The sequence below is a fragment of the Rhopalosiphum maidis genome, chromosome 3, assembly GCF_003676215.2.
Source record: "Rhopalosiphum maidis isolate BTI-1 chromosome 3, ASM367621v3, whole genome shotgun sequence".
NCBI classification, from domain to species: Eukaryota; Metazoa; Arthropoda; class Insecta; order Hemiptera; family Aphididae; genus Rhopalosiphum; species Rhopalosiphum maidis.
This window is the reverse complement of record NC_040879.1, coordinates 54,137,791-54,160,383: the sequence shown is the minus strand read 5'-3', so window position 1 is coordinate 54,160,383 and position 22,593 is coordinate 54,137,791. Positions and strand designations below refer to the sequence as shown.

The 22,593-nt window shown below is 25.8% G+C and overlaps 1 protein-coding gene across 1 annotated transcript; it reads right to left on the bottom strand.

Moving 5' to 3' along the window:
- Nucleotides 1-14,095: 14,095 nt before the first annotated feature.
- LOC113557543 (GATA zinc finger domain-containing protein 3-like) lies at nt 14,096-14,929 on the bottom strand. The gene has a single exon (XM_026963118.1). The coding sequence runs from the start codon at nt 14,927-14,929 to the stop codon at nt 14,096-14,098; it is 834 nt and encodes a 277-aa protein (XP_026818919.1).
- Nucleotides 14,930-22,593: the final 7,664 nt, after the last annotated feature.

Here is a 22,593-nt window from a genome sequence, read left to right as displayed (position 1 = left end):
TCAGAAAATCATTTGGATTTGGATAATGAAATGAAAATTCTATGTTGTCATTCAAGAAAGTAAATAATTTTAAAAAAAATATAAGGATAAAAAATATTTGAAAATATAATTTTTTAGTAAAAACGTTGTTTTTTTTAACAATTTGAAACTATGTAAAAAAAATGTTTTCAAAAACATGAATACTTTTTGAAATAATGAGTATTTTATTTTTCGCTAGATTTTCATTTAGAGTGGTAGATTACCGAAACTAGAGAACGGGTTTTGTTATTTGGGATCTTGTTAGATTCACTTAGTCTAGGAGAATTACTGTGAAGATTTTCAGAACTTTATCTTCAATCGTTAACTCACTACAAAGCTATAACGCTGAAAAACATAAAAAAAAACTCCCAATAAAATGTATTTTAATTTTTTTTTTTTGAAACTCTGTAATGAATTAATTATAAAATATAAAGTTCTGAAAATCTTCACTGCACTTCTCCTAGTCAATGTGAATCTAACAAGACCCCAATCAACAAAATCTGTTCTCCAGTTTCAGAGATCTATCTCACTAAATGAAAATTAAAATAAAATCTATTAGGTATGTACATACATATTGCATACAATTAATAAATTTCTAACGGTTTTGGTTTATGAGAAAAATCGTAGCCCCCAACTTTTTCAATGAATTTCCACCTATGCTACTAACTATTACCTATAGTACCTATATATATATATCCAATTTGGATTCTATACTATTCGTTAACATAAGACATGTATATGAGTATTATTATAATACTATATATACTCGTACGCGGTTTCTACAGTATATGTTTTACTATTTTAATAAATAATAATTATTAATTATTATTCACCAAAGGTGAGATATATTATATATAATACATAATATATAATATATAAACTGCATATATTAGCAGTTTTAATTTTAGTATATGTGTGATTTGGAGATATACTTAAAATATTTTGAAAAATCTTTATAATTCATTTTCCAATAACGTTAACGTAATTATAGTTTATCATTTTGTTTTTGAGTTTCTGGAAAGCATTTTTTTTTTTACAATGAAGACAATTATAGTGAAACATTACAGATTACGCCTGAAATATAACGATGTCTGCGTAATAAAAATGTTCAATGTTTCGCAGAAAGTATACTTATCGATTTGTTTAAAAGTTAAAAAATATAATTTAAGAAAACGAAATCGAGTGTATTAGGTTCTAAGCTTTTTCAAAAGTTAAAAATTACCTACGATGTAGGACACGTATTAATAATGTATATGGACGTTTTAGTTATAAAATATAGATAATATATTATTATTGTTAGTCGATCCATATGTTATTAGTTCAATTAGTTGTATAATATAACTTAGGTAGCTATATTAATGAAGGTTATACAAAGGTTATTATAACGTTATTATTATTTTAATTTAAAATATTCATTAGAAAAAACCGTTTTAAAAGATATACTTGTACCTATGTATTTATTATACTATATAGTAATACATTATTTATTTTTTTGAATGAAAATATACAATTTCAATTTTATATAACCAGAATAATATTTTTATAATATTTTTTAACTATTAGTGAATTAGTATTGATTATAGTAATAAATAATAATAGTACCTAGGCTACTTATAGTTCAGATAAGCAAAGTTTAATAGCAGGTCAACATTTTGCGCGGACTATTTCGATGTGAAAATTTATGACATGTTATTCGGCGAGTGCCGAGTTGAATAATTACATTATTATATTTAAACTTTAAATATTTAAATTTAAACCTATCTAATTATAGTTAATGGTTATAGGATGTATAATTTTGAAATACTCAAAACCATTCTCCTTCTTAGAAATATGAGATTAATAATGTACGAGATGTTTTCATTCAAAAAAGTAAAAAATCTTAAATAAAATTATAGCAATATAAAATAAAAACAATAATATATAATTGATTTCAAAATGTTGTCTTTTAATGATAAGTTTACAAAATACCTATACTTAATGGCTTCAACGTGTGTGTATAAAAAAAAACCACTATTCGTAATAACCCAATACAAGTTTTCGAAATAATACGAGTGTCATACATTAATAGAATCATCCTAAAAGTATAATGGTCTATATGTTGCCGAAGCTATAATGAACAATAAAAAAAAAAGAACCATTCAATACATATTTTAATATTAAATAATTTATTATGTAGGCAGTAGGCCTTTTTATGAGACTTTCATTTCGGTTCCCATGGACAAGATGACCGGTTCACCATTTTATTATGGTGGCTCATTGTCGTTAAATTGGACGAATTACGAGTATATATATATATATATATACATTATAAAATATTACTTATGTATATACATTGACGTTTATAAATGAAATGATTAAACGAACAACGCGTATATTACAGTTTATTAAAATAATGTGGTCACGAGGGTATTGTTGACGAATACATCGTACATGTTATTGTGAGCGTATATGTATTATATCCAGAAAAGGATATATAATAAATATTACTGAGGACGAACAATTTTATTTTTACGAGCCTATAGGTAAAATGTACAATCTCATTGATAGTTATTGACTATTGTAATAATTCAATTATTATAAACGTTAAATATTATATAGTAATAATAAGACGTATACATACACGATATATTGTTAAATGTATAGTTCCGTTCAAAGTATTTAGACGACGGGTGTGTGCAAATACTATAAATTATTTAATATTATAAAAAATAGATTTTTTTTTTTACTATTGAAAACATCATTTTTTTTTCATTTCATAAAAAATGTACATTAATATAGTAGGTATGCGCGCGCAATGCGTGTAATAGGTACATTTTTTTTTTGGAACGTAGAATTTATTTTAAGAGCAACTACAATTAATATAATAAAATACGCATAATGCTGATTTCAGATTTGTTTATTATACATATTAAAAATATATTATGTGATGTATGTCTTTATAATATAGTTGTTTTGTGTTTATTTTCAGATTGCTCAGTCAAAAATAATACAATTTAAGATTAATATTTTAATAACAAATTCAATCTGTATTTGACTTATCATCGTGAGTTGATAACTTATTATACTCTTTTAAACGGGTTTTTAGTTTTTTAATTCGTTAATACTTGATAACGCGTGTTAGGAAATCACAAGCATATACATTCATACCGAATTACAGAATTGTTAATGTTGTTCACGACAGAAATCGATAAGTTAAAAAAATTCAAATATTACGTTTCGTTTATTTCTGTACATCGATCAAAACTATAGAAATAAGACTATGATAATTATTTAGGAACGAGAGCATAGCTCACGTGTGGTATACACAGAATGATAATTGATATAATATTATTATGTTTCATTATATACCTATTTATTTTTATGTGCTACAGCTATACGTACATGCGTGCTGTAGTGACACACAATATTATTTTATTTACTTTGGAGATGAATTTGTGACTACGACTTATCGACGAGCAATAAATTATATTTAATATTGAACTATCGTATACTTGAGATGTATTATATCAATACTAAATTATTCATTTTATACGTATATAAATCGATGGTTTTATTTTTTGGTAGTTGGCTATAGATAACGGTGAAAATAAAATAAAAATCGCAAATATTTAAATCTCGAACAATATACGTCTGATATTATATACAGTGACCGAATTGTAATAATATTATTGGTTGTGTTTTAAATGTTTACGAATAATTGTTTTATTATAATAAGCTGAAATATATAGCTATAGGTATGTATAGATGTTTACAAGTTTATTTAATGAAATATTTTAGTTTTTAAACAATGATTTTATATTTTCTGATTTATGTTTTTATTATATATAATACTATAATAGATAAACTATATCAAATTATATATATATATGTCTTAAATGAGATCCAAAACCATTGATCCACACGAATGTCGTTTAAAGGGCATTAATAATCGTATTTATTTTTTTATGCTTATACTAATAGGGATCTGCTGCAGACATTAAACGCGTTGAGTTAACATTTTTGGACGTAATATAATATTGTTATAATGGTTTATTTTTAATATTATGTTGGTTTTTGTCAATGATGTTTTATTTGTATACGTATCTCTTATGTTACCGAATTCCAATTATCTTCCCTCAACAGATAAGTGCTGACAAACTCAAACGTATATAAAAAGGGAAACGAATTTAACATAAAAAAACAAACTAAAACGTGATATTTCCTTCGTCGCACGCATTTAGATAATGGCGAGAGAGAGAATTTTTCACTCTTCGTCGTAGTCGTTATTATCTTCCCGTTATAATATCTCAGTAATATTTTTCCAAAATCATTAAACTTGAAAAATATACCTATATTGATAAACATTGAAATAATACAAGTTGTTGATATATTTATCAAAAAGTTATTGATGGGGTAAAACCAAAGAGAGATGCGTAGCGAAGCAAACTTACTATTTTTTTTTCAATCCGTAACACAGCAAGAAATTATTAAAACCAAATAATATTATATTACATGTATTTTTGTTAATATAATACGTTTCATACGAATGAACTTGTTATTTATTATTTTGCTGTTTTTTTTTTTTTTTATGTACCTACGATGAGGCTACGACATTGTTAAAATATTAACGTCCATTATAATGTTACTATATATACTAAATCACTATGACCGTCTTCTGGTAAACATTAAAATATCGTCTTCATCATTATTGTCACTATAATTTATTACATTGACTATTATTATATCGTATTTATACCGAGTTTAGCATAGTGATGAGTGTATAATATAGAGATCCTTAAAATTATAGTAGTTAAATGGGGAGGGAGGTAGAGGTAGTATAGATTATTATAATTAAAATAAATTATTATTATTATTTATTATGAAACTTATTTTCTTGAAATATTTCATTTCAATGAAAAATAAAATATAAATCATAATATCTTTAAGTTACGTCAACTTGTAAGTAAACATTTTTAAAATTTGGCTTATTGTGTGAAATAAAGAAAATGTGTGTAATAATAATAATAACTAATAAAGATCAAATGAATAATACAAGTGTGAAGTGATAAATTTTAGGGCTAAGAAGTTGCTGTATTTACGTTTTTTGTTTTTGGAAATTACCTCATCTAGATACTATTTAGTAAGTTAAATGTCTAATCTAGTTATGGGCTGTAAATAGAACTTTTTCTATGTTTTTTTCATTGGCCAAAAAAATTTAAATACATTTACAAAAAATAAACGTATACAAAATTTAACAAAATATATACCTATATATATTCTGATTTCTTATTCGCTTTGTTTAAAATTTGTATATTAATAAGAAACGTTTCGTAAAATAATTACACCATCATCAAACGTCGGAAACGGTGTTAGAGGTCAAAAAAATAACGTGTGCCTATATATTATAATTTAAACACGGTTGAAAGTTAATTAAGCACTTAATTAATGCAGGATGTACAAAAAACAACGAACAGATGATGGGTGAGAAAGTAGAGAGCCAATAACTGACCAATGGCTGATTAGGTCATGATAAGGTATAATAAATTACCAACGCCTATATCATAATATTCAAGTGTAGGCATATATATCTAAATATAGTTGTGAAATGAGAATAAAACATCAGAATACTGCATGTTTCATTCTGTATAATATCCTCGATATTAAATTATTAAATCTATACAAAATACAAATGGGATATTTTAATTAAGGTTGATAATAATTATATATCAACCTATAAAATATGCTCCGAAATTTACCCAAAAATGATCAACTTATGTATATATGTGGATTAATTGCGGTTACAGTTATCTAAAATTTGTCTATAACAGGGCTTAAATTGAATGAAAATAAATATTTTTCTTCGTACTCGAATGTTTAAAGTTTGAACATTAAATAATTTAAACGATTAACCGGAATAACGTTAAATCAGAGAAAAATCGTTAACACAAATAAAATTTAACAAAAACATGAAAATTAGTCGAATTACAGGAATAAATTAATAAACAAGTATAGGTAAACCTAATATAAATTAAATAATTATAAAAAAAAACAACATTGATTTAATCATGACAAAATAGTTAAATTGTATTACACCATAATATATTTCATTCATTATATTATGCTATTTAATTGTTGAATGTACTTTTTCTTAAAAAAAATCTGATTTAGTGTTTCAGGATTTATTTCCTATATTATATTGTTACTGTGACAATATATGATTTATTGGATGAATGTTATAATATACCTACCAATGAAAAATTACGAAACGTTATAAGAGTATGCCTAGCTATTATATTCAACTTATAAATATTATATAAATTTGATTATTCAGTTAATCAATTCTTGAATCTTAATATTTCATCAACAAAGTATTACTATACTATACTGTTATTAATGTATTAGTATATAAAAATATATTATTGTGTTAGCAAATTAATGATGTAATTACTACTGTTTTGTATGATTGGATAAAATGTTTTTTAAAATTAAAAAATGTATTATACAAAATTAATTGTTGATTAGATACGTAAAAAAATAACGTAAGTACTCTAGGTAATACATATGCAAATATTCAATAATTGTAATATTAATCCAAGTATTCTATTAATTCTAAAATTAGTCGAGAATAATAATATACATGAATAATTGTAAAAACAGTTCATATGATTGATTGATTGAAAAGCATTCCAATATGTTTTGATAGAAAAACTATCCTATAGCTAAATTACTACCGTAATATTTCAATACCTATTATATGTTTAAAATAATTAGATTTATACATAAATCTAATACTTATAATATCAACATAAAATAACTTGTATAGATTAAACTGTATTTTTTAGTATTACCACTTTAATAATGTTTATTTAAATTAATTTACATCGAAATATCGAAGGAAATTGTCCAAGAGTTTTCAGTTTTGTATGTTATACACGGTTATTATGGTAAAAATGAAAAACAAATTAATGTTAATTAGGTTATTAAAATTAAAATATAATTCAATATGTAGGCTCATAAAAAAATAATGAACCTTTAGAATATTCAATATTTTAAATATGTATTCCGTATGCTGTAATGGACATAGATATAGCCCCCCTGCCGTTCCCATCACAAACCTATTCTATACGAGTAAAGTTCTGGCATGTTATTTTTAACGGATGTGCAACGTTCATAATGAATTTAAAGTAGGACTATAAATAATATTTAAATAATAGTTTTTGTCGAATGAGGCACATCATTAAAATGTCGACTAACCGAATGTTTAAAATGTTTAAATTACTTAAGGTTAAAATGTTACAATATTAGGCGTGTTGTTGAAAAAAAATCCAATCAAAAAAAACCTATATATTATTAACACTAATGTATTTTTTTTATCAACACACACGAGGGGGCATATTATTATCGAACTGGTAAAAATAATAAACATAATATAGATATTGATATGGTCTGTGTTATAATAACTAAGCAGTTCATTAAAAACAATCCAATAAAATCAATATTACTAATCGAATTCATTTAATCAAAATGAAAGGTATCAAATGAATTCTTCGAACTACAATTTAAAAATATAAGCGTAATGTTGGATCTATAATATTATAATTTTACATTTTTTTTTTTTTGAGTGTGTAATGACCTTTTACACATGCTTAAAAATTAGATATTTTTGGACGTCTTGCTGAGATATTTTGAACCTGCAACGTGTACGTTATTATTACTTATTAGACAAGAGAGCCTACATGATGTCTATTTCAAGCCGATGACATTTAAATGTTTAGAATATTATAATGCCGCTTTCTGACTACAGAATAGCTAGGCATTGTTGATTTCTATATTTTTATATTAATTATATGTATAATAATATATTGAGTAGTTAGACATTTTTATAACTAATTAATAATAATAATTAAATTTATATTTTGCTTATTAACATACATTGAGTATATATTTTACGGTATTATTAATGCATCAAATATTTTTATTTTTGTATAGATAATCAGGTAATTATTATTCATCATATAATATATTTGTATGATACTATAATTTTCTTTTCTAAAAAAAACGTAACATTAAACTGAATTTAATTTCTTCTTTAAAATGTATAATGTATATATGTGTGTGTATAAAAATTGTACAGTATAACACAGATTTGTATGTTGAATGATCCGAATAAGTCAAGAAGACATGAATATTTTATAATGAACTTGTATATAAGTACCTACAGTACTTATCTCAAGTGTCTTTATTGAAGTATATTAATACTTGAATTTAATAGCACCTATACTTAATCGTGGTCTTTAGTATTTATAACTTTTAAGTCTAAACATGGCTAATATTTATTTTTATATGATATAATGATTTCAAGTATATACGGTTATTCGTTTTTCAATTACAGTAACATAGTAATAAATCGATTTTTCGAAAATTGGCGTTGCTTTATTATAGTATTCCCGTTTCACCGTGATTTTTCTTTAATTTTTCCCGATTATTGATAATATAGTATACTATAGATTATTTCTGTGTTGAGATAATTTACTTTTAACTCCTCCTCTTCCCCAAGTATCAACTAGATTGTTTACTAAAGACAATTACGGCAATAATAATGAAATGAGGCGGAGAACTAGCTGGTGTACAAAAATAATAATTCGTTATTGTGGTGTATAGTGTATATTATCTGAAACTGCCCATAACAATAACACGAAATTATAAACAAAAAAAATTGGTTTTGTGAAAAATTGGACTTTCTAGCACTTTGCTCGAATGTTTAGAATAACAAAAAATATACGTTAAACAACTCAATATGAATTACATAAGCAATAACAATCGAAATACGTATTATTTTTTTTTATAGAAAATATTAAATAATATATTATTACGTTTTTGAAAATCAAGAAATATGCACTTTTTTCTAAATGTATGATATATATAAAAATATACTTTTAAAATTTCAGTTTCATCATCGTTTAAAATATGTGTAGATAAATATGCATCTCTAAAACTGACGTGCATTATACATTCGTTTCTGAGCTATATAATATGTACATATGATAAGCAAGTGAATAGTATTGTGTACAATCTTTATATATAATGTGTGTTGTGTACTTATAAAGGCAATAGTGTAATATCTATGTATATAATGGTTTACAATATCAGCACGTGCGAATAACCAGTTATCGAGTGTGTTAGTGTTATATGATCAAATACTAATTTGCATAATAATTACCAATTTGCAATTGCAATAATTAATAATTTGCCATAATAAATGCATAATATATATTGTTATCGGTTTATTATTATAATCTTATATTTTCCATGGTCATAACCCTTAAAATATGAATACACGCCAATCTATAGTAAAACTGTCTGTAATTGATGGTACTTGAAATTGCAATGATCATTGATCAATGACAGATATCGGTTTTACTTTCTACGCTGATGCTTAACCATTTAGTTCGCTAGTATATAATAATATATATTAAACTTGATTATGTGGTACACACAATTAAAGTTATGTAGGATTCTTCATTTATCACGACAAACAATACAATTACGTACGACTACATAATGTACGTATATATGTATATAAAAATACTTTATAGTCATAAACAGTGTTCGCCGTTATTTATTTTACTCTAAAAAAAAATGTTGACATTATTGAGTTCTTTAATACTGCGAGAAATCTCTTTTACTATATAATATACGAACTAACGAACTTATGATTTTGTACTTGACTATATTTTTATTTTTTTTAACTACAGAAAAATTTATAAGTGCAGTTTGCAATGTTTACGAATTTTATCGTAATTTGAACATAATACGCTTATTACCATATAAAATTATGTTTAAATTATATGATATATTATGTAATTTGTTATAAAAATGAGTTATTACGAGAAGCCATGAATTAAATTTACAATATTTTTAGCGAGCATATATAATTTTCATCGATGATCATTGGAAAAAGACACTTGAAAAAAAAATCAAAATTTACAAATAATTAATAGATATACATAAATAGCTTAAAATCTGTTAAAAATATTTTAAATTTCTTTTACATTTTTGGTGTTAGTAGATTGTTTTGTGTTTATATGATTAAATGTTTTTGAATCATACCAAAATAATAAAAATTGTTTAATTATAAAACGTTATTATATTATATGTTTGAATTTTGAATATCAAAATATGAACTTCAAACACTTACAAAAATGTATATGGTTTTGCGTTATGAATTTTTAATTATACAATAAAAGTACTTAAAATAAAATATATTGTATTATATTTTCAAGTCATATATGTTTTTAAATTATAAATGACATGCTTTTTCTTATAGTCGCTATTTTAAAAACACCTTATTAGTATGAGGAGCTTTGTGTTCATTTTAAAGAGTTTTGATGCACAAACAAAAATTTAATCATACACACACCTCATACCTATACGGAAAAAGTTTTTTTTTTTTTGATCATTTAGTGTATATACATAGTAGATTTCAGCATTAATAAGTAAAATTTGTTATCCGCTGTTGTAATGCAATCTAGATATCGTTATCATATCAATATAATTGACAAATTCCGTTAAAAAAAAAAATGTTTTTAAACTCCTATATCATAAAAAAAAAACACACGTCATCGTTATTCCAACCGCTCGGGTCTAAATGTTAAAACGCACGTATAGCTCGCTCGTGTATAAATTCGTTTGTGTTTATCAAAAGTTGCGTATGCACAACTTTCCCCTCCATACAGTTTATTATATACGCTTGAGTAATTAACGGGAAAAGTATATAGTAAGTTTTTTTACAAATCAAATGTATTTCATGTCTACTATATAGGTACACCTTTGTATATTTCCAACTGTTGACAGTCATCCATTAACAATAAGTTCTCACTCGTAGCTCTCGTCGATATACACTTTGATGATATTATTAAATTATAACATGCACGACGTACCTATATATAACATTAGGCTAAATTATGTTATTATTTTAATTTGTGAGACTGATTTTTCGAATGTTTTTGTCGTTCACGCCTTCCGAACCGAACCGTAAAAATCAACAAAAACGGATGAGATATAAAGATTTTTTTCAGCTTATTATTGCTGTTTCGCTTTGCATTCGCCTTATATTGTATAGATTTCTTTAAATATTAATATTAAATATTTTTTTCGCCGTTGCGCTATTCTATATTATTGTCTACAATGTTCTAAATTATAATAAATCGTATAACTTATACTTGTTCGTCTTACAAAAATACTTTTGTCGATATTATCATCATCGTTCGGCGAGATGAAATTAACAACCGCGATAGCTTATTGAACTCGGGTCATCTCAGCTCGTGATTATTATTTCATATATTATTTTATGTTTTATGTATAGCTATATATATAGTAATTACTATCGTTATGATATGCTATTATTGATATTATCCTTATATTATTTTATTTTTCATCGTCGTCGCCGTCGTTGTTCTTTTTCATCGAACGTTTGTTGCGTACACGTGATCGATATACACTATATGCTTATATAATATTATACAATTTTATTATTTTGTCCTACGTGTATTTTACTAAAACCGAATGCGTGAGACTCAATTAAAACACGACAGTCAAGACGACCATCGTGTTAAAATATTATTATTAACGTGTACGTTTAAAATACGCAACACTATGTTACTATTTCAAATCATTAAATTATACACTGCAGGGAGATAATAATATTAAAATTAGGGAATAGTATTATACCGTACTCTTGCGGCGTAAATGTCATTATAATATATTATTTGAATGTTTATTGTTTAGATATACGAGAGATTATCACTGGATTCCGATGGCGGCCTATAGTCCCGCCATAAAAAAAAGAAGATGACCGCTTTCGAATTCGAAAAATATATTATCAGCCGCTTCGTAGGCCTACCTACTCATTAAATGTCCTTATCGTAATAAATTTAAACTGTCAAATAATAAATACCATGTACGTATAATAGAAACAACTACAGCAAGCGATACCATACGAATGCATTAACGTTCATGGATCCACATTAAATTATTTTACAGATGGTTTTAATTTTCAGTCTTGTCCGACTTTAAATTATTCAAAAATAATCGAAAATCAAAAAAATATATACCTACCAATGGACAGAACATCATACGCTTCCTTTGTCCATGTCCCACATTTAATAGTGATGAAATATGACAAAAAAAATTCCACCATCACTCTTCGTCGGTCATTAACATACAAAGGACGGATATTAATTGCAAAAATATAATATAAAAATGTATCAAACAAAATGATATTTTTTTTCTCTATGATAGAACAAGAGTCGTACACAAACGATTTGACCATAGACACAATACGTATTAAATTATGTTTATGTTCAAATGTGATCCATAAGAATTTTTATAATATACACCCATCACATCACGTACTCAATCTTATTTATAATAAATAGACACAATATAATTATCAAAGGTTATGTATAGTAAATTTTGAAACTCGTTTAGAGTGGAAAGGTCTCTGGATTTTTAAGCGAAGTAACTACTCAATTGAAAATAGTATGCGATTCGTAAAAAAACCTTTGAATAAATTGTGTTGAGAAACTATATGAGATCTATGCAAATTATTTGTATAATAATTATTATTTTAAATTTAATAAGTATAAAATATGATCAAATTATAGAAAATGCATTTTATAAAAAAAAGTGATATCTACCTATATAAGATTTTGTAGGAGTTATTATTTTTTTAATTTTTGGTTTAGCTTTTTTATCGGCAAAGAAATATACATATCACATTATTATAAAATATATAATAGTCAAGTGTAATATAATGTACCTAAATACTTATGTAGTAAATAATATATATTGTGTTATTAAAATCTGGTGTAACTATATAATATTATGTACCACGCGTATTATTTTTGTCGAAATTAAATATTAAACGAATGTACTCTTCTATTATCATAGTGTTGACGTAGTTATATAATATACCAAATGTCCATTTAAATCATACCAATAAGCAATATATATATATAGATTTCCTATATCATATAATATAATTAACTGATTATTTTTTTTTATACAGAAATGATGTTACTAGCTGTTATATATACATATTGTGTTTAACATTTAAAACGTACAAAATTTGTTCTTAACAATTACGACCACAAATAATGTGTTTAATGCATTATAGAGTCAGCCTATAGTTATTGCAGGAAAGTTATTGATTTAGGTATTTACAACAAAATATTTTAAATTAAAATAATATATAATTATATTAATACATCTATTGTATTGATTATTAAAAAGCATAATACTTGAATACTAAAAAGTACAATATATTTAGGAAAAAAATAGTTAAAAATAATAGTGGTAAACATATATCATGCAAGCTGTTTTTTTTACAAATAAATACGATGTATGCAAAATATGCAAATTTTGTGTTGTTAGATACTATTTAAAAAAAATGGAGGAAACTCGTCCATTGACAATACTCCAGAAGTTCATAATAATAAAACCACTTATCATAAGTTACTTTTGATTGAAAATGTTATTTAAATAAAAAAAATATATAATTAAACTTAAAAAATAATAGTAGTTATGTAATTACAATAACAATAAAAAAGCAATTTTGTATTTTTCATTTAGTTAAATTAAAATAAATATAATAAAAAAAATATGGAATTAATTACTATGGAGTACGGATAGATAAAACTAATTTATAATTTTCCTTACTAGGTACATATTAAGAATCGCGTAGAAAAACAATTTATTTTGAACTCGTTATAACTATCGAGAAATCATATTTATACTATTAATCATAATTATATTTTTATTATATACCATAGAAATCGAAAATCTTAATGTATAAATTATACATTAGTATAATATTCGATAATATATACTTCAGTATACCGGTAAATTAAAATTGTATAATCTTTGCAATTTGCTATAATAGAAATGATGATAATAGAGCGTGTCAAATCGAATGGAAAAAAAAGCGAGTGATCTCGTCCGGATCACTATATCTATTGTCTGCCGACTATAAAACATTACTGACGCTACAATCTTATACACTATATATACTTATACAGAACGCGTCAACGACGATTCCTCATTGCAAGTATGTAAATGTTGGCTTTTCCGGCTGAAAAAGAAAAGAAGTATTGTCGATCGCGTTGGTGTTTTGGCCGTAACAGTTGTTGTCGCTGGCGGCGTTATTGATGTATTGCTGCAGTTGCTGTTGTCCGGTCAAATTGTTCGCGTATTCCAAATTCGGCTGCATAAAGTTCATGTCGCCATAGGGCGCAGACGCGATCGCAGGGTTTGGCAATGCCGTCGACGCAGCGAAGTTGTTGGAGACGTCTACACCGGGTACGGGTTGCACGTTCGCGTAGGGATATGGCGGCGGAGGTTTCAGAGTCGGCAGCTGCAGCTGCTGCTGTTCCTCAACTCCACTAGTGTACAAAGGGGGACGCGGTAAATAAAAATTATTATTAATATTATTGCCATTATTGTTATCGTTTTTCGCATTGTTACTGTAAATGTTATTCGCTACGTCCTGTTCTTCGGCAAACACTCTCTGTAATTTATTTCGGATCGCCATTTTTCTGTTTCTCGGTACTTCGCGCAGGTACGGCAACAGACTCATCAAGAAGTGGAAATTGTCGTCGTTACCGTAATTATCTTCGATGCCATCGGTTTTGGCGATCGAAATCTTATTAATGTCTTGTATATGCTGCCTTTCGGAGTTTGGAAATTCGTCGTACATGATTTGTCTTTTCTTGGCCGGAAGTTGTCGGTTGTCGCTTCCCAGGTAGTTCATGCTGCGCACCGAATTTATGATCAGCTTATTATTATCGTTGTTCATTGACAAATTGTGTACCTCTTTGTTGGTTACAAGTTGGTGACTCATTTTTTGTGTGACGGTTTTAGAATTCTTAGGCATGATTATCGATTAAAACTTTAACAGTGTTCTGTGAAAACCACTATCTCTGGACCCTGTTCTTTCGTCGATGTATATCTTAATGTTGTCGATTTTTTTTCTTTAAAAAGCCTAAAAAAAATATATTGTTTTACTTAAGTATGTACAATTTTACGTAATTTTAATAAATAGATATTGAAAGTAAATTAAAATTATTGAAAAATATTTTTATACACGCGGAGTAATTAATTTATTAATATTTTGAAAATATATATTAACTAATAAACTACTCGAAAAAAATTAATTATAATAAACCAAAGTTCTCTAAAAAAATATTCTGTTTTGGAAGAAAAAATTAAAAATTGTGTTGTCATAAAAAATTAAAAAAATTACGACGATAAAAATAATAAAACATTACTTTTTTTAGAAAAAAACATTTGATTTTTAATGACTTATTAAAATAATGCTGTTTAAAAATGTTTTAATAATTTTTGAAATAATAACTATAATTAGTGTTCCTATAATTAATACTATAGATAAGTCACGTTTCTAAAAAAATGAACCAATCTAGTTTTTGATTATTGAATACAGGTCAAGAATTACCTAATGACACTGCAGAAATATATAATTGGTTGAAAATTATACTACTTAGATATTGTAAACTTAAGAGGTACGATCGTGAAAATGTATACTTATTACCTACTGTAAGGAACGTTCTTTGTTTTCTGATGTTCTTTAAAAATGTAAATCTTTCATGCTGACCGTGTTTTTATGATTTTCAGACATTATTATAATATATATAACTTAAATGTTCAAGTTTTAAAAATGCAATTACCAGAAATTAATAAGGAAAATAATCATTGGTTTTATGAAAACAATTCATTTTTCATTCAATAAAATATTTATTATTTAAAAATAAAACATCTAAGATAATTGAATTGTATCATTAAGTAGCAATCTTGTATTATAGTTTCCGGTCTTAACAATAATAGAATTGTACATTTGGACCATTTGATAACAATAATAAAATAAAATAATAAATTCATTTAATAAAATATATTATTTTATTTTATTATTATCAAATGTACAATGCTATTATTCTTAAGACCGGAAACTATAATACAAGATCGCTATCTTAATGATATTGATAATGATACATAATTAAATTATCTTAAATATTTTATTTTTAAATAATGAATACTTTATTAAAGGAAAAAATGAATTGTTTTCATGAAATCAATGATTATTTTTCTAATTAATTTTTGGTAAATGAATTTCTAAAAATTGAACATTTAAGTTGTATATAATATAATAATGTTTGAAAATCATAAAATAAAGTTTAATACAAAATACAAGACGTTTTATTCTTATAATAATACATAAAATCAATTAATTATCATCATAATGGTTATGAAGCTTAACAAAATAACCAAAACCGATTTCATTAAAACTATGTATAAAAAGAGTGTGGGCATTTTAAGTTTTTCTGTCTCTTTTAAGTATGCTCATAATAATTTTCTCTCTAAATAAATGAACCTCCATTAATGGATACAATAGAAATTGTATCAGATTAGATATAGATTTATATGGAACTCATTTTACATTGAATACAGTGATCACAGATAAAACATATTAATGTGAAACCAGTTTAATGCATTCTATACTTAACTCGAACTTAAAAAATGTTATCTAAAATAAAATTATTTTTGTAATATAGTAAATATTTATTAATTTTATATTCTAAGGCCTAAACGATAGTTTTTGGTATTGATTCATTGGAAACGTTATTATTTTATTTTCTCATTTGCATAATAAAACACTTTTGAAATTTTTTCTAGTGAAATGTAACAGCATTAGTAGACTAACAGCATTCCATTTTCTAATAAATAAGCGTTACATTATTTTTTTGAAATATTATTATAATATTGAATGGCTAAATGTTTAAAAATAAAATTCATCAACTTATTATGGTTTGGTTAGTTTTATTTATTAATATTTATGAAGTTTTCATTCAATTTTACTGTCAAAAAACTCTCGATTCGCATTATTAAAAACTAAAATATAGTAAAGTAATACAAAACAAGCCATATAATACTGTTCTAACAATTATGAAAAAAATAAAAAATTATTTTACATAATATACATCACTATATAAGTATAATCTTTGCAAAATTGAATAATTTCATAAATAATTTTTTTTTTTATACTCAGAAATCTATTAAAATGCTCTAATGCAGTCTTATAAAATAAATATATATATTATACACTATTATGTAAATCGAATGCGGTAATAATGGCATTCAAATGTATTCAATGATATACTTGCACTTAGTTATTATACATATTCTACGCTTGAGTGATCGTAAAGATAGACAATAATTCGTTTTTTGTTGCTAGCTATTTGAATTTTTAAAATAAAATAATTTTTATAAGTATTTTTTACATAGCTAATATTATCAATTAAAAAGCTTTAATATAATAAAGGCCCATTACAAAAAACGTATTGAAAATCGGAATTGTAGAAAAATAATTATCTCTGTAGTCCAATTGTTACTAATCAAAAGAATATTGTTTCGATAATTTAAAATAGTGATATTTTATGAAAAAAAAAGAAAATAATTTGAACATTAAATAGCACCATACTATAATAGCATACAATGGGTCAACGGGTCTTAAGTAGGTAGGTATCCAAACCTAAATTAACCTAGACGGGTTTAAAAAAATACATAGTAATTATTAATAAGAGATCTACTCCTTTGGCATATTATATATTATATTATTATTATAAATAAAAATGTAATTTAATATACGAGAGGTTTTATAAAAATATATTTTTAAATTAATAGCCTCAGCTGCTAAAGTAGTGTATTATGATTAATAATAATAATAAAAAAAATGCTATTATTTTTTTTACTATCCAAGAGAGAGGCACAATAAAAACATAATATCATAATGCATTATAACATCTCATGATGCGAAACGTTTAGATTAAAAAAATATTTTTTTTATATATTTTAAGCCTATATATCTATATATTATTAATTTATGGAATTTAATTTTCGAATAATTTATATAAAGGTCACACGCGCGCATACATTAAATATTATTTTCACTATATAATGACTTGTTATTATGCGAATGAAACTTACCACTTATACAGCACTCGTACTCGATGTCTTGGCTTATTGGCGTTGAAAACGAATCCGAACCATGCAAAAATGTCGAATTTTCACTACGGAGCTACACTAAGGATCTATGTGGAACTGTATCGACCACTACGTGTGACAATCACGTCGGTTAAACATCTACTGGACTTGACCTACTGAATTTTGAGTCTTAATCGGTCTTTAGGTATCGCTAATATCACAATTAGGTGAATATAAATCGATTAAGCCGGAAAAGATCACATTTTAATAGCTTGTCGTTAGCAATATACATTTCTATACATTTTATACACAGTTCTAGGGCTCATCCGGGCTCTTTAAATTGTAACGAAACAACTATGATTCGGTGGATACTTCTCTTATTTTATTCTTGTATTGACCACGCCGATATATACATTTAGGTACCTTCAAGCTAGGTAAAAACAGGAAATCGACAGAAAAAGTCGATTTCCTGTTTATTATTCCCGACATCTCGACACTTCAACAATAATATTGTACGGTTCGATTTGTTCGCCGTATTGTGGACTGCAGTGTTTTATATTCGCATTTGAGTGCTCTGATGGACTTGGTCATCCCTTTATAATAGTATATCATTATGTTGGGTGGACCTTTTGAATTTCAATTGTAAATATCACCGAGTATTTATTTGTAAATGATAACAATTAACAGTTGTTAGTCCATTATCTACCTATTCTACCTTAGAACCTATCTGAAAATATTGACGTTTCAACATTTTAATTTCATTAATCTGCTGATTTTTAAAATTTTTTTAGTTTTGAAAATAAATGTAAATTATTTAATACGATAATGGCATCATTGTATCAAGCATGTGGCCCGCTCGTACGGCTGACGAACGTTTTCAGTCACGGGACAGTGTATAATGTATGTGTATATATATATATACTATATTATATAGTATTATGTATATATTATATACATGGACGTAGCCCATTCGGCTCCCGTTGAAAAAGGTTTTAGGACAAGGTAAATTTCTAAACGGTTCCAGTTTAAAAATAACACAAATTCCTCCTCACTTCATACAGACTGTCTCAAAAGAGGTATGGTTAAAAATGTGTTGGTGAACACTAAGCAAATTACAAAAATTATATAAAAAGCATATACTATAGTATTATTGTGAATTAAATTTAAAAGTTAAAAAATATAATAAGTGTATTAAATTATATAAAAAGTTTTTAATATAACATTTTTTTAGTACACATTTTTTTATATACTTAATACGAATATTTTTAGCGAGTACACGAGTACATATAATATATAATTTTGATATAGTAATTATGTTCAACGTTTCTGGTATTTTCGATATTATCAATATATCTTATATTTTCGGTATTCAGTTTTATATATTTAAAATTTAAAAATACGATATACAGTGTTCGATAGTAATACGTCCTACATGTTACGGTAAAAAATAATAACAATCAACATGCATAATTTATTCAATATACTAAATAGATAACAAAATTAATGATTATTGTTTTTGAAATAAAAAATCGTAAAATAAATTCGTTTACTTATACTAGAGACTTAGAGGAGTTCAAAATGGTATACCGGTATAACCGAAGCAGTTTGGGAATTTAGCTGTTTGTAAATTTTTTTTCTACAGGAGCCGTTTAGGAATTTACCTGTTTGTAAAACCTTTTTCGACGGGAGCCGTTTTGGAATAAGCAAACAATGGACGGGAGCCGCTTGGGATGCGCCGATATATATATATGTGTATGTGTGTACTCAACAAAACACGATCACTAGAAATAGCTAGGTTTTAGTAGTTACCCACTGCTAGAATTTACTCTTATCGTCCACAGTAAATGCTTAATAATATTATTTTATTCGGACTTTTATTGAAAATGTTTTGTATAAACTATGATAACAAAAAGCTGATTGATCAACAATATAAATACAATAAGATGTTTACTTATAACTAAAATTTGAAATATATCATGCAATAGTTGTAAAAAGAATAATAGTAGGTACACCTTATGCGAATGAGTAAATACCTAATAATAATTAGTTTTCTTTAATTATATATATATATATTTTGTTAATGAATAATTTAAATAAATAGGTATCATTGATTTATTTTAGTAATGTGAATAGTTATAATTTAATATGTAGGTAACTCGTTATTTTAAATATTTAATTATTCGTTGTAGTTCAGCGTTTACTATCATAATTTATAGTCATGAGCGTCCTAAATAATTACAGGCACATTGTACATATTATGTTTTAATTAAAGTCCGGATAAATTAAAATTGCATACTTTTCAAATTTTACAAGTACGATTAGTAAAACACGTCTATAATATATTAATATATAGTGATAGAACATTGTCGGCAACCCATACAAATATAACATAAATATGTAATGTCAATTCAGCCTAATATAATTACAGGTAAACGTCTGCGTATATTATATAGGACCCAGCCTAAATGTAATATATAATAATATGGTTTCGGCGCCACCGAGCCACGGTTGGGTATACCTTTGCGTGTATATTTTAAAGGTTACGTTAGGTTTTTATGCCAACTGTGTTCATATTTGTATTATAAATCTACACTATCCCACCGTGGAAAAGCAGATGGTTGATATTATTATCGTTTTTGGACTGCAATATAAAATCAACGATACTACTACTACATAAGGGGTATGAGAAATACACAATAGCACCTTCAACAATAGTGATTTCGTTTTCGTTTTTACTTTCGTTTATTGAGTGCATCGCAGTGCGGCCGCCGAAATTCCATCAGATATTAGACCCTTACCCGTAAGGGGTGTCTTTTATGTACATTGTTATAGTATAGTGTTCCCGCCATGGACACGTTATTCTATAAGCACCTGTTGCTCAGCTTTGTACATTGCGTTCGAGGACGCCGTAGATAGCTCGGTAAAAATATAGTTTTCAGCGTTATACCGTCGAACTGTGTAAAGAATATAATACGATATAAATAAATATAAATACGATATATACCGGCCAATACTTTTATACCCGCGCGGCGCGCACAGAGAGGTATAATAAAAACGACAATATTTGTGTTTGTGTGAGATTCTGTGTGTTACGAAGCACTAAATATTGTGTGAAAAACATGTGCGGCAGTCAAAGAAATATATGTGTTATGGACATGAAAATGTGTATGTGTATAATATATAGTATTATCTATACCTACTATGTCTCTGACAAAACACATATACGTAGTATGTACTGTACTTGAAAACAAAATTCCATCGAAATCATTGGGCGTTTAAATTTTGATTATTATACTGATTGTTTAATGACGTTTATCCAACTGTTTTCTGTGGGTGTGATGTTTTTAAAGAGTCATCGTCTTCCCGAATGTATCTAAAAACTATAGAAATGCACCTTCGCGGTATTAATATATTGTTCTAGGTAATTAAAATGTCAGCTTTATAGGATATTTCACTAGTGATATACAACAATCAATAATTATTAATAACATCACTTAATCTAAGCTAAACTAGATTAAAATAATATTAAATCTTATATAAGGTTATATCATAAAATTTAAGTACATTTTCACGAAATAAATCGAATAGTAAAATTATATATTTGTTTAGGAATATTGTTTAATATTTCTTGCATTCTATTTCAAAAATATAAAAAGTTAATTAAATATACCGTCATCACTAGCGTGAACTACAATACATATACGAGCACATACATACATACATACGTACGTCATATACTCATATACATACATATGTACATAAACATTATGTATGTATATAATATGTACATTGCATATCGAAATATAAAACAATTTACTAACTTTTTTAATTACAATAATAACTCAAACTTTTGAAAAATTAACTAGCTTTTAAAAGTTAAATAAACGATTATCAGTGTTAACTATCTATTATTACTATTATTTATTGTTTATTAATGTATGCATAGTATACTTTTTTAATATAAAACAAAAATATATTACATAGTGTTATCTAAAATATAATAATATTTAAATGATTAGATTTTTTTACTCTATTATTACATTCATTATTATTATAAGTCACCAAAATGGTTGAATACTAAACAGCGTCTCCGCGGTACCTGTGACATTGCCGGATAATCGACTCAACTTAATAGTTTTTATTGGGTGTTCGTAGTGCTCGTATACTTAAATTACTCGTAATCCGAGTTCTTTAAACGTGCAATATGAAATATGATCAATATTATTATAGTTGATTCACTTGAATCTCATAATTTATATAAAACTAATTTTGATTTAAGTCATTTATTGTGTTTTTGGCCCTAAAATATGATCTGAAATTCGATTACAAGTAAGTTTGTAGTTTTTAATTTTTTTTTAACTATCGTCCATTGAAACTTGCAAGATGGGTGCGATCGGTGGTGGGATGATCTCACCATATCGATAATGACAATTATAGGTGGACGAAAAATGATTTATAATAAATGCCGAAAACGACGGGAAAAGCGATTAAGAAGACACGATAATAACACATTTTAATCCTGAATTAGTGTGCACCGGAGGC